This window comes from Oenanthe melanoleuca, chromosome 1 (genome assembly GCF_029582105.1).
Source record: "Oenanthe melanoleuca isolate GR-GAL-2019-014 chromosome 1, OMel1.0, whole genome shotgun sequence".
NCBI classification, from domain to species: Eukaryota; Metazoa; Chordata; class Aves; order Passeriformes; family Muscicapidae; genus Oenanthe; species Oenanthe melanoleuca.
In genome coordinates, this window is record NC_079333.1 from 30,432,162 (window position 1) to 30,447,222 (window position 15,061).

The 15,061-nt window shown below is 39.6% G+C and overlaps 1 protein-coding gene across 1 annotated transcript in view; it reads right to left on the minus strand.

Annotated features, from left to right (window-relative positions):
- The window catches only part of TENM4 (teneurin transmembrane protein 4), a 1,506,484-nt gene that overhangs the window by 175,186 nt on the left and 1,316,237 nt on the right, over positions 1-15,061 (minus strand). The window contains exon 16 of the mRNA XM_056495278.1: positions 1,991-2,161. Within this exon, the coding sequence (XP_056351253.1) occupies positions 1,991-2,161 (171 nt within the window). The remainder of the gene's footprint in view (positions 1-1,990; positions 2,162-15,061) is intronic.

Below are 15,061 nucleotides of genomic sequence, written 5' to 3' on the forward strand. Positions count from 1 at the left end.
GCTGTAGCAACTGATTTCTTAGCTGTTCCTAATTTCTTTGGATATCAAAACTAACTACTTCATTTAAGACCTCGCTGAATCTCTGTATTTCTCACAGGATGGTTCCCGGACCCATCAAAACACTTAAGAACACACATAGCTGTGACTTCAACCACAGTCATTTACATGCTTAAATGTAAGCATGTGGTTAAGTGCTTTGGTAAACAGGGCTTGAACAGAGGTAAATGCTGTTCTGGAGCACAGCCAGAGATGAGAAGGAATGACTGTTACTGAGAGTTGGCAAGACACTGGTAATGATTCATTCAGATCAGCTCTAAGGATGTTCCTAACACACTCCAGCCTATTTCATTCATCCAGAAGACATTCAAATATATTTCAATTATTTTAAAAATAAATTTCAATCACATACATTCTGGTTTAGAACAGAAGCTCTGCAGCACTGCTAGTCCAGAATTAGTCACACAGCTACCTGATGGGGAGAGAGCTGCATTTGAAGGCTGGACAGTGTTACTCCTGCACCACAGAAGTGCCGATGTGTTTTTTGTCAGGACATGGCATTATCCTCTAAAGCCTACATATTCCCTAAGATGTATACAAAGCACTAACTTGAGGGGTCTTCTCATGACATAACTAGGCTATTTCCCAGATTTCTCTTTTAACAGAGCAGCAATCAAAACTTCCACTCATGTCACTGTAAACGTGGCTAAAATAAAATCAAGTGGAGGTCTTTCACTTGGATGGCAGTTTTGAATACATACATTTCTTTTCATTTTGACTTTTAAAAGGAAATGGACCGATCAAAGCTAGATGATTCAAAAATGAAACATATGGCAAGTTAGAGGAGGAAAAAAAGGATCTGTCTTGAAGCATTTTTGAGTACAACAGCAGGGCTGTCTGCAGCTTGCTGTACTGTCTGGTAAGGTTTGCTGAGAATAAACTTAGCTGATTTTTCCTTGTAGCAACTTGATGGCAGCCATCAGTTACCAGTAAATACACTGCTTCAAGGAACACATATAATTATGGCCTTTATTTGGACTAATAAAGATGGAAAAACTCTTATAGAAAAATACCTGCTACAATTAATTTAAATTAAACATGTAAAGATAGGCTGTCAGCCAAAGCCTAGGGAACTCTGTGTAAACTTTTGAGTTCAGTGAGTTGCAAGAACAGTAGTATACATGTTATCTGCCCAAAACCTTCCACCAAAATAACTATCAAAAATAGTCTATTATTTCAATTTTATTGGAATCTCATAATTATATATAGAGAAGCTTGACACACAAACAAAAAAAAGCTTTCTGAAAATTTGCATTTCTCATTTCTCCAGCTATGCCTGGGGAGGGATAAGACTTTGCACAGCTTACGAGTACTTTTAGCAGTGCTGTCTCTAAAAAAAGAACACAATGATGTAAAGCTGCTGAATAAGGTGCTGCTGAACTGAGGACCCATAAGCTCCTTCTGATTTCTGTCAACACCATGATACTTTGTGGAACTAGGCCTTTTATGTGGATACTTTTGCAAAGCTATGTCCAACTCTGGAATGCCAAAACTTACAGTGTAATAGCTCTTACTAAGTATTTTGGTACTCAAAACATTTGCTAAGTGGCAACAAATAGTCAAACTCAAACACTTTTGTAGTGCTGTAGAGGAAGCTTGATCCAGTGCTCCAGGAATAATTTCATTTTTAAGAGACAATGTTTTCCCATGAAAACAGCCATTCGAGGCAGGGTTTTCATGCTGGCTTTCTGTAGTCTGTGAGAATGCCTTGAATGTGTGGAGAAGGTTTCACACAGTTTTATTGCATTAGTGGACATCAGAAGGGTATGAAACTTAGAAACATATGGAAACAGGACTGACAGCTACTAGCTCTAGACATGAAAGACTGGAAAAGCACCTGCTGATGGCAGCACTGAGGGTAATGGAACATGAGATTGGACGGCTGGAGTTTAGAGGCAGACAGAGGACTGACAACATGGACACACAACCATACCTTCACTGGCTCCTTTGCCTTTCCTGTCAGGTAACTCTAACCCTGTGCCCCCCGAAGGATATAAGGAGACGTCCGTTGGCACTGGCCAACTGCTGGCTGTGTCTTCCGTGATCTCATACATCTGCCCTTCCATCGGCTGCAGGTGCCAGTTTAGGCCAAACAGGTGCATGGCTGTGGTGAGCAATGAGAAAAGTCATCTTTTTCTGTTTGGGAGAGTTTCAGAACTACAGGGGCACTTTCTCTTTCTAAACCCTCGCTCCAGTGCCTGATTAGTGGTCATTGCTTTAGGACAAGAATGGGATTAATGTAATTAGACAGCCCCTGCTGCTTCTACCATACCAGCTCCCTAGGTCTTTCCACCCACTTAAACTCGATTTAGATCACCTGTAACAATCCACTCTGCTGCTTCCAGCAGGACCACTCCTGACTCATAGTCTGCAGAACAGGATAACCAGGCACAATGTTTCACAAAGCTCCCAAGGCTGGGGTGACAATGCAATGAACACAGAAATAGAAGGAATATTATTTCTTAACATACCTAGGGAACTGTACTCCAGTTTGTTTTGCCATATTCCCAGTGCATTATATAGGTTCTCTTTTTTTTTTACCCACAGATTGTATGCAGCCCTTACAGACATCTCTGACAGCTTTTCCTGATTAAGACCAAGTAAAAACTGAGGCAATTCAAGACCCATCTTGCACACATGCCTTTGTGCTCTGCATCACAAATGTGAGTGACTATGTCTTGAGCATTCCTTCGCACAACTCAGCCTCTTCTATTCAGATCAAAGACATATCCTTGAGAACTGAAAACGAGCAGTACCATTTAGATTTGTGTGATAGGAGGGCAAAACTCTCTGTAGGTTTCTGGGCCATGCAAAGTCATCCAGTGCACACGTGAATCTATTTCAAGGCATTTCATAAAGACAAGTGAAGGTAAGGAACAAGACAGACTACCTAAAAAGCAAACACATGTATGAAGAGTATGGAAATCATATGCTTATACAACTAATACTTGCCCCTTGCAAATATAAAGCAAAAGAATGTGGCTTCTGGCTTACCATATCAGTTCTTCCATCCTCAACATAAACATTTCATACTCAATCAGTATCCAGCTTAGCTTCAGGCTCTACACAGCTAAATGATCTGATATTTACTACATTTGGAATGACATTTCTTTTTTAAGGAAAGCCTTGATATTTTACACTGTAATTTCTCCAAGAAACTATACAATGGCACTAACATCACAGCCATTTAGTATAAACAAAACCAGTAAAGAAATAGAGCATTTGCATGGCCTCCAATTCTCTTTTATTCACAAACATATACCTAAGATCAGCAACCATTCTTAGGGACAAGTGGTTAGTTTATTTAAACCTGTGCATCAGAAACAATCTTTACAAGAGGACTGAAAAGTAATCTGAGTAGCTCTCTGAAGACAGCATGTTTAGGCAATTTAGCAAACATGTGATTTTTTTTCCACTTCAGTCTCAATTAGGTCACCTATCATTTACTAGCATAAACAAGGCTGTCTCTGCAACACTACGATATTACAAACATGAGTGAAAAATTCTTTTTTTACCATGTAAATGGGGACTGTGTTTGTTAACAATTTTATCCATTAGGAAAGAAAATATGCTCCTTAAACTCCCACACAGCAAGGAAGGTCTCCTGAGGACCTGTTCAACACTTGTTTTTATACAGGTAAGTATACCAAGAAGGAATGTTACCAACACTACTGGTAATTTAACCAGGGTACTTTAGGCAGAGGGACAAGTATTTTCATCTAAAAGGGATATATTTACTTGGCAGAGAAACTGTGCAATTGAAGAGAGGAAATCAGACCACAGACAAGGAATCTGCATCAATTATTTGGCATTGCTATGCTTGCGTAGTATCTTTGTGTTTGTACAGCCCTCATCATCAAGAGTGTCTGGGCACTTCATTGCTATTAACCTCATAAACCTCATCAGGTAGGAATCTGCTTTTTTCTACTGCACAGAAAAGGAAAGGAGAACTACAGTATATTAAAGGACTAACTCAATTCACTTGTTTGGGCATTAAAATGCAATTGTGTGTTAATTCACTTAACTTACTCTACGCTTACAGGGTGACAAGCTCTAAGGCATTTCATGCAGCTCTCTGCCAGCAGTTTTGTTCTAAGCCCAGTACTGGATGCTATCTTTTAATTCCACCCAGGCTGGACATATCCAAGGATCAGTGTTACCCAGGTGCTGCAGAGCTGTTACAGAGCTCAATGGTTAGATGCTCTGAGCACACAAATTCCTATGTTTAACATGGGACATTTGTAGTTACATGGATGTTTGTAGGTCCAAGCAGAATGGAAACTGCACTCTTCACTCCTCCAAACTCAGGGAATCCTAGACAGCAGTCAGGCCTAAAATTCTGCTGGCCCTAAGTGCTTAACACCAGCTCCATCTCTCAGATGTCTTTATGTTAGAATGACCTGCATGAGTTTATACTGGGCATCCCTAGCTTAGGCAGGAACTGAGACAGTGGCTTGCTTTCTCTGTAACACTATTTGACTTGCTCTGTCCTTTGGACATTGCAGCCTGAGTGCCACACACATTTTGGAACACATTGCAAGGCCATTGTTTCCCCAAAAGGCCATTGCTGCTTCTCCTCTCCTTAGGAGGAATTTTTTTATTGTAGATCATTATTTACTGCAAGCAAATAAAGGTGAAAAACTCAACATTGCTTTGGGTGCATTGGGAAAACTATGAACATTACTTCCAGGCATTAAAATTAATTTAAAGTACCTGAGAGGAAATGTCTTAACAAGTGATCATGCTTCAGTGTTAAAGACAGAACTGGCACCCTGGAAGTGCTACAGCTTTTCTGCACATTATCTATCCACTTAAGCAAGTGGATCAACCATTCCATGTCATCATTCAATTCTCAATGTCTCAAAAAGTGTCTTACAATGTCCCAAAATTGAAAATATGACAGAATTATCTGTAACATAGATACTGTGTTATGACACAAAGTTAAAAGACTTTTACTAATGTGAACTTTTGTCCTTTGCCAGTAGATTTTGTCTAAAGCAAAAAGCTTCTTGTGTACATTGGTCTCAACACCATGCAGATCACAGAATGGTTTGGGTTGGAAGGGACCTTAAAGACTATCTACTTTCAACCCCATTGCCATGGGCAGGGACACCTTCCACCAGACCAGGTTGCTCAGAGCCCCATCCAACCTGGCCTTGAACACTGACAGGGATGGGGCATCCACAGCTTCTCTGGGCGACCTGTGCCAATGCCTCATCAGCCTGATAATAAAAAGTTCATTATATCTAATTGAAATCTAATCTCTTTTCATTTAACACTCTTATGACTTTGTCCTGTCACTACAGACCTTAGTAAAACATCTCTCTACATCTTTCTTATAAACCTTCATTTTAAGTATTGAAAGGCTGTAAGAAGGTCTCCAGTGATAAACCATGAGAATGAGAACTATGCACAGCATGCATACAAAAGTGCAGAATGTTGAAAACCAGAATTATTTGAATAGCATTTTGATTATCAAGTAGCTTAAAAAAATTCAGAAAACAGTGTAAAAGCTCAGAGCTACTACTGTATTCAGGATTTCTGATTTGATGTTTTTAAGCACAAAATAAAAGCCTATAAATATCCCCACTCATAGGGCGAATACACATCATGTAATTTCTGCTATAGGTAGGCAATACCCACAAAAGTCAACCTGAAACAAGAACAAAGAGTCTGATTTACTTTGGAAACACACTTTTGTAGCAGTTATGTTATGAGGATGTCACCTGATTAAGTGATTTCATTACTATATTCCAAATACCAGCAGAGTCTGATTGGCAACCTGATAGAAGATTCATTTCTTCTCTTGTTCTAACTTCCACAGAGGTGCTAAAAAGCCAAGTAGTAACAGTAGAACAGTGGATATTTTGGGTCTTTACATCGCAGTGGGATGTGTAAAGCTGTTGTTGCACACAGTTATGTTTAAAGGTTTTAGGAATCAACTTTGTTCTGTGCTAAATTGATGCAAAGCTCTTTCTCACAGAAAAAAAAACACACAACAAAGGACCATAATAATGGAAAAGCCCTGTAACCATGGATGAGAGGCATAATCATATATTTTTGAAGTGTTAATGTTGCTAAAAGTGAAATAAAGCTGTAAAATGAGATTCCTGATGTTCTTAGTCTCTGGGTCAATGGAACCCACTGTGGACATTTTCTCTGACTTTTTTTCATCCCCTGCTCAGCTAGATACAAGATGTTGCTGACAGAGTGAATGCCCTCCTAAAAGCCCCCATGTCCTTCTCCCTCTCCCACATGATGCTCAATAGATTTTCAGATATTGAAGGCTCCCCATGTATTAAAAGAGCACTCTGCAATTAACAATCATTAAAGTGCACACTTTTGCTAAATACCACGTAGCTTTCACTACCTAGGAAGCTCCATGACAGGCTCTTTGCAGAAGCTTTGGTTATATACCCCATGGAGAAGAACACTCTTTTGTCTGCCTTCTCCTGGAATGAAAACAATACTTAGGGGAAACCCTGCATGCTGTCTGGGCTGTTTCACCACCACCAACTTAGATGATATAAAGGCATCTGGGGCCTTGGGCCCATTATGCTCATGTTTTGACTTTAAAGCTTTGACTTGTATGACCTTTCCCCTGTAGCTAAGTGCTAGCAAAAGGTGCCCTGAAACTTGCTGAATGGGTAACAGAATTTTCTGTGGCAGAGCAAATCACCTTATCCTCAGTCTTAAGTCACCTGTGGCTAGCTTCTTGGTGGAAACAAAATGGACATCAAACTCCAGTCTCTTCAGGGTTTGATTACTTTGAAGAGCTCAGCATTTCAACTATGCCAGTGTGAAATGGATGTTCTTTTCCTGGACTCACATTCACTTTAGCAAAGAAAATTTGCAAACACTTTAGCATCAGCTGAGTTATTTAAGGAAATAAATCAAAGTTCATATTGGTGGAACCAAGTATTTAGGATCATAATTCTTCTGATTTTAACGTATTATCTCTTCCTATATTGCATTATTCTTACTCCATATCTACTTGTGGATGCCATAATCAGCATCAGCAGATGCTGTTAAGCCAAATAAAGAGGAACATTCTTTCCAAGTTTCTTTTGAAGGCAGTCAGGCTTTTGAGTACCTTTGTATTATTGCCACTTGCTTATGAGACAACAAAACACTAAAGTCAAAACAACTTACTCAGCGGAGCAGAGAACAAAGGAAGTACACACAGCATTTAGAATAAAAAAGGAGAAACAAAGATAGTAATTCATATGGTCAACAAAATGGACATCTCTCAGGACAGGTTGATGGAGAGAAGGAGTTAGCAGGGAGAGGCAGATGATTGTGATAGATCACAGGGAGAAGAAAAGACAAGACATGCTTACTGAAGCATATGAGACCCCCAGAAACCACACCAGTCAGCAAAAAATTGAAAAACAAACTGCTGGCCCTTTATTAGCTTGTTGCTTTGCCCAAAGCAGCAAGCTAAGTGTAATAAATAACCAAACCAATCAATTATGATGTTTGGAATTAAGGCTACAGCTGAAGCCACCAGCTGCTTCCACAGTGTTTGTTAAAAGCATTCTCACAGCAGCTCGCAGGCTCTGCTGCTTCCTTCTCCCTGCCCTCTCAGGGCTAAGCCCTGCAGGTACCACAGCTGGCCTGGTGATTCCTCACCCAGGCAAAGCTGCTACAGAAACAAAGGAATTAATAAAATATCAACTGTTTTCCAGCTAACAAGTGACCTTGCCCTGAATAATGAGTTTCTCAGAATGAAGCTTAACAAAACACATTAATGATCCCTACCTGAGCCTGGACCTAGAGCAAGAGCAGGGAATAAAGGGCATAAAGGCAAGACAGGAAGTCCTTTGGGATTCTCATCTGAAAACCCCAGAAAACTTTGTGCTAAGAATACTCCTGGTTTTGAATCTATATTTATATGAGAATATACGCCCATATATGTCAGTATAATTTATTAAATAACACAGGGGAGGCCACAAGCTTTGGAAAAGTGAAGCTTCTCTGGACAGCCACTCCATCCTCCCCAGCTCAGCTGTCCTGGCACTGGGCTCCATCTGTAGAAGTTTGGCTTTGCTACTCCACTGGTTTCTACAAGCACCTCACTGCACTGCTGACAGCTAAGCCTAAGCCAACACAAGCCAAAAGGCCAGTCCTAGGAGGGAGAAGGGTTTTCCAAAGCCTCCCAGTGCAGCATGGGGAAAAGGAGAAAATGGAAAACGCTGTGTGAGAAGGAACAAATGAGGAGCACTGATGCCACAGTGGACAATAACAAAAATGAAAAATGGGAGGAAAGTGAGAAAAATATGGAATGAGAGAAACTGAGAAAAAGAAGGTTAGAATAGAGCAAAGATAAGCTCAACAAAAAATACAAGGGATTTGGAATAGAAGAAACAGCTGAAGCTCAGTCAGTGGCTGAGAAGACATTTTTACAGCTTGTTTCTTTGCTCTCCCCTCTTTGTGTGGAAACAAGCATAAGGTATGTGGTGGTTACATATTCCTCTTTAACCTTCATGTTTAGTCAAGACTTACAATAACATGCTCTCCAAAATGATACCTGAGCTTTTTTTTTTTCTCCTAATTGAGAAAAAGCTGAATCCCACCACTGAATTACCTAGGGTTAATTTTAATTCAAGTAAATGTATTGCTTTCATTCCTGCCTCTGGAAGAAACTTGACTGTAATTATCTGGATGATTGTCTCTACACTGAAATCATATGATTTTTGTACAAGTGGTAGAATTGACTGTTGCAGAATTAACAGTATTTTTGTGACAGTGTTATGAAAAGGAGCCTTTCAGCATGCAATAATCATTAGTTTGTCAATCTTCAATATATCAAGGAAGATTAAGAAGAATGGGAACAGTAAAACAAACAATAAAGAAATAAATCAAACAGTTTTTCTCTTACACTGCTGTTCCATTTCAGTGTTGGCCCAGGCTTCTGTGTCCCAGCATGGCAGAACACACAAGTCAAAGGCTGAAGTGGCTCTATGGCCTTACTGGTGTAGGAAGAGGGCAAAAAGCTGGATGCAGCATATACTATCTGCTCTACTTGTTTGTATGGTCAAGTCCTGGACTAGACAGATCCAAGCTGCTGTTCATCTAAGAGCATGGGGACATTTCTGAGCATTGCAGTGATTTAATACCCAAAGAATAGGTTCACAGATCTGGAATTGAGATCTAGTATCCTGACTGATGATCCCAGTGGTTTGTAGTATGATGAATTCACATCATTTACACATACATACCCAGCTCACTCAGCCAGGCACCATGGGGCAAGGAGAGAGGGATTCCTGCAAGGCCACTTTCTGTGTGGACTTCGGCTGTTACCTTGTGACCAAAAACTCTCTACAGCACTCTGTGTCATTCCTAGTGTCTGAAATTATTTCCTAGACATAAATGCTTTCCATCTGTGGCTTAAAACTCTCACTCAGGAAATGGAAAACCTGCCTTCATAAATCATCTTTTGCCCAAATGAATGTGAATTTGCACACCAGGACAGGACTGCAGTCACGTGGGAACAGAGAATCCTGCATACCAGGCTCTCCACAACACAGATAGATTAGAGCTGCTGTGCAGTTAGAAATGTAAAATTAACAGGTCACAAAGGAATGGAGTCCAAAAGGCAGCTTGATTACATGTTGTTTAAGTGAAGACTCTAAGCCTGCAGCTGGGAGGTCCCGTGGCTCTGCTTCCTGCCTGTTGATTTATCTGACACAGGACAATACTTAAGAAAAATAAAAAAAGGCACCAGGAGGGACATTAAGGGTAATGCTCACTATTGTAAATTCTCCATTTGCCTCCCCTCCTAACTGCTCAATGATCCACCTTCAGTGAGAAAAAAAGATTTTCAAGCCTCCTTCACATTTTGGGGTTAAAGACACTTTGCTGGGCTGGGATGCAATCGCTTCCATCTATCTCAGGGTTAAGGGAGGAAGGATTTTACTGATGAAACAGAGATGCATCTGTGTTGTATTTGTTTGTGGGACTATTTTAGGACCTCAAGTGTCACAAGATATGATGTAGGTGCTTTCACAGCCAGCTCAGTACTAACATATGCTATGGGATACATCTAGCATGACCCTACCTTGCTGCCTGACTACTGCTTCACATTTAAACTATGCAAGTACCAAAAGTGGTTCTTTTGGAGACAATTCACGTTTTCGCCCTCACTCAATCAGAATCAACATGTGCAAAGGAAGAATACAAATGATAGAGAGCTTCCTACCTCTTACAAATTTGCCACCAGGTGGGAAGTGCCTCTTGAGAAAACAAAGCATTGTGCTAATCACCTGAAATCCTGCCACAAATACATTTACTTGCTTTAACACTAACTAGTTATTCTTTGACCCCTCCTGATTGAAGAAGAGCTGTATCCATGATTTCCACGACAGAAGCAGATGGTCTACCAAATAGTATTAGCTTCTTCTTAAGAGAACAGTTTATATTTTAATTTAGCTCCCAATTGTTCTTAATAAGGAAGAAGAAAGGCTTCCAGCTGAAGCATCACATTTCTTTGAAACCTTCAAGGAAGTGACTAGAAAGGCATGTTATAAAATGAAGCAGTTAAACTCAATGTTTGTTCAATGCAAAGAGTCAGCACTTCCTATTCAATGTCTTCCTAATTGCCCCTGAGGATCAAAGTCTTTTGAATGATTGCCTGTCCATTCAAATCATTAATAGATGATCACTGGCCCCTCCAGTGCTACAGTAGCTTGTAATTTCTTGCAGGAAAGGGAAAATGCAGTCTTAAATGGGTATATTTAAATACTTTTATGCATATTTAAAGGAGGATTTTTTTTAAAGTGTTAACCCATAGAAAAAAAATAGACATAAAAGTGGCATGACTTATCTGAGGAGCTGACTACTTAAATACCTTTGGTAATTTCCTTTACATTTACACCAATTTCAAATAGAAAAGGAAGTGGAACAATGGTCCTCAGCAGCACTTGGCTGCTATCAGGCAGCCTACCACAAAAAATAAACTTATTTCAGCCCTCAAAGCTCTAATAAATTCAGTGTAAAACATGCTCAGGTCTTTCTCTGTAAAATAATATTTTGCCTTCTAGATATCCTTTCTGGCAGAGACCATATTAAAACAAATATTACTGAGAAGATGTTTCTTCAAGATCAAAGTCAATTATAAGATGGTCCCACTATACCTCTAAATGGAGTTTTAATTTGTGTATATAATATTAGAAATAATGGTTTTCCCATTGGGACACTCACTTCAATTAGAGAAATGAGGACAGGCAGCTCTACCAGAAGGCCTCTTATCCTGCATTTACTAAAATTCTGGGCTAGCTTGTTGTGGACAGTATAATTTTACAAATTCCCTTTCATTTCACACGAACTGCGAGGTTAAAAATAGTGTAATTTACACAGGTAAATACACAAGATCTCACATGCTTCCTTCCTTGTTAACTCAACTAGAGATCTTTCAGAAAATCTGCCTTCCAAAAATAACACAATAAGTTGCCTAAAGTCTAAAAAACACAGTTTGCTGTCACAAAATGTATCTCTCTTCTTCTAAAACCCCATCATAACAGAGGTGGGATCAGAGTTTAAATCAAATATCCCAGTTTAAGCATGAAGATCTAAATACTGCTGTAGAATTTGATCTGTGAGCTGTCTCTCAGGTGGATGCCTGTTCATCTGTCCTTCTGAACATGGACGTGATTTTATTATAGCAAGACAATTAAATGTCTTTGAGACCACTGCTTGTGTTGTAATCCTAAAATCAGCTGAAAACAGCATTAGTGTTATTAGTCACTATGCACATTCTAAAAGCACCAGAGCCCCAGTTGGGCTGTGCTAGTTGATATAAGAAAAATTAACAAAATGACAATCTCAGAATCCCTTGATGTCCAAAGCACAGGTTTAACTTGAGCTTTACTCAGCCTAAGTAAATCTAGTGACTTCAACAGGATGATGAAGATGTTTCAAGCTCAGAACAAATTTACACATTTTGTAGATCTGGGCCAGAATGCTCATTAGCATTGTCAAAACTGAGCTCTAAAGCAGAATCCTATCAGCCATGAGTCTGCTGGAAGATATATGAAGAAAATTTAACTGTACATGTGTCCAGGAGCATTTTGTTGTTTTAGCTGCTTTGAATGAAAAAAGCACAGGTGTTTAAAGCAGGTTAAGAATGTTTTAATTTATTTTCTAGTTTTTCTTTACATTTACCAGAAAATCAAACACTGTTCCAATTTGGAGAGGGATTTTTTTTTCCTGTACAAAAGCCTGGCAAATGGATACAAATGCACAGTCTGAGAAAGCCGATAAAGTGGGTGACACAGCACAATTAACAACACAATAATTTTTGTTCTGTCCAGAGACCATGAGAAAAATCCAACACAATACTTTCAGGTGCTATAAATCTAAATGAATAGTTCAGATCAGTGTGAAAAGCACTCTCAATAACAAAACTTAACGCAACCTGATGATTTTTTCCCTTAGACTTACAACTAAATCCAGCACATAGAATAAGGCAAGTGCTAGTAAGTGCAACCCACAGTGTTCTAGAAAGACCCACGGCCATATTTACATTTAATTTTACCTAAAAAAAGCATTTGCTAAAAAAACCTAAAGTTTGCCAAGTCAAGCACTCAAAAATGAACAGAACTCAAAGCAAAGAACAGAATTAAGATTGCTTTTGTGATTTTACATCAGCCCCGTATGCATGTGTACTCTGTAATAGCCTTTAATTCCCTCATCACAGGCTATTTTTTTCCACTGGCCCAATGCTGAGCAGAACAATTGCACAGAAATTACCACTCAACCCTGGCAACTCCAGCATTGTAGCACGTTCAATTGCTTTCTAGGGATGCCATATGTGCAGTCTGCTTGGTAGCAGTAGGAGGGGGTTGGAAAGGGAAGGAATACACTTTGCATAGAAAATTTTGCTACTGCACTCTAACCAAGTCCCTACTGAGCATGTGTGAACTCAGATTTTCTAGTTTTGTGGTAGTCAGCTTGGGGTGGATCAGAGATGTGATAAAGCACACACCATTACCTGTTTTCTACAATAAAAAAAAAAAAAAAAAAAAAAGAGGTGACACTATTCTTTATTACCTCAGTACTTCTTCAATAGAAATAGAAAACAACAGTAGATCCAATAGCAGAATTTTGCCTAAATGAGTGACCACATCAGCTGGTAGATCGAGATCCCTACTCTCACATATATTTAGAGTATAGAATCACAGAATCATTAAAGTTAGAAAAGATTTCTAACATCATCAAGTCCAACCACTAACTCAGCACTGACATGTTCACCATTAAGCCACATCTCCATTTGCCACATCCATGTGCCTTTTGAACACTTCCAAACACAGAGATTTCACCATGGGCAGCCTGTTCCACTGCTTGGCAACCCTTTCAATGAAGAAATCTTTTCTAATATGCAATCTAAACCTCGCATGGTGTAACTTATTGATACTTCCTCTGGTCCTATCACTGGTTGGGTGAAAGGGCCGACCCCCACCTGGCTACAGTCTCCTTTCAGGGAGTTGTAGAGAGATGTAAGGTCCCCTTAAACCTCCTTTTCTCCAGACTGAACACCCCCAGCTCCCTTCAGCTGCTTCTCATCAGACTCATGCTGCAGCCTTTCCTCACCTCTGTTCTCCATCTCTGGACATGCTCAATCCACCATCTCGATGTCTTTCCTGTAGCAGAGGCCCAAAGGTTCCCTTGTGATAACTTAGGCCATGATAATTTTGGTTCATCATTAAATACAATTGTATCAAAGAGCTTGCAAAGCACACTGCCTTGCCCTTGCATCCCCAAAGACTAAGTTGATAGTAGTAGCTGATAGATAGTAGCTGACAGAAGTGAATTGAACAGTACTAAGCAGTGTAATTTGTCTGTAACATTTATTTGTTAGAAAGAACTCTACCGTGGTACTGGCACTGGTCAGCAGCCAATACCTTCTAAATTCCTGTGCACTGTTCAGCTAGCAAGGACCAGAGATCATTCTTAATAGATAATTTGGGTCTGAATACCCATAAGAGTTTAACAGTAGAGAAATGTATCCCTTCTGGAGCAGTTGGGTATCTAGAATGGTCCCACATACATGTTCCACAACCTGGAGTAGCTCATGATACAGTCCGGCTAGGGAAGGTATACTAAAATAAATAAATTGTTGCTAATCACCAAGATTAATGCTGTTTGGAACATCATTATGCTTAGATTGAAAGATTTCATTTTTTTTTTAACCAAAAGCCTCAAGAAATTCTTTTGATGCTTGATTTCATTATAATTTCTTCCATAATTAAAAGGGATTCTGCTCCATTGATACTTCAATTAGATTTTCTTTTGAAATACTTGGGGTAAGCATAGCCATCATCTCTGCCAACTGCCTGGTTCTACTTTGCTTTTTAAAGAGTCTCTTTGCGTAATGAAGTGATACTGCAGTTTATTGGGCAAGCAAGGTGAGATGCTGCTGCTGTTTCACCTGCTGCTGTGTCACCTCCTACCATATTTGAAAACAGCCAACATATCCTGTTCTCATCATCTGCCTAGGCAAGAGCTTCTGAGTGCAACAGGGACAGGCTTGGAAGTTAAGGTATGACAAAATCAAATAGAGAGGAAGATAGGAAAAGCTGGAGATGATGGGAGAGTTTATAGGTCAGCACTGAAACACAAAGATTCAACAACCTCTATCTACAGAGCACCAGACCCTACTACCTCAAAGGAAAGTATGTAAGTGGTCCTTTTGAAGCTTTTAAGTTTCAGCATAAACAGTGGTTTGAAATCTTGACAAACAGGAAAAGAGTGGATTGGACTTTCTAGTCATTATTTTACAGGTCATCTAGGATGTTACCTGGGCAGTATACTTAACAACACCTCACCCTATAAAGATGTCTATAGCTCAACATAGCTCAATTTTAGCTACAGGTAAAAACCTCAGAGAATGCATCACTGCACACGTTCAATAGAAATGTATGAGCTGGCTGCAAAGCAGGCTTTGAAGCCATCTTTTAATTTATGCTAGAAAAGGATGGGAGAGAAACACTGAACTACAACCGAG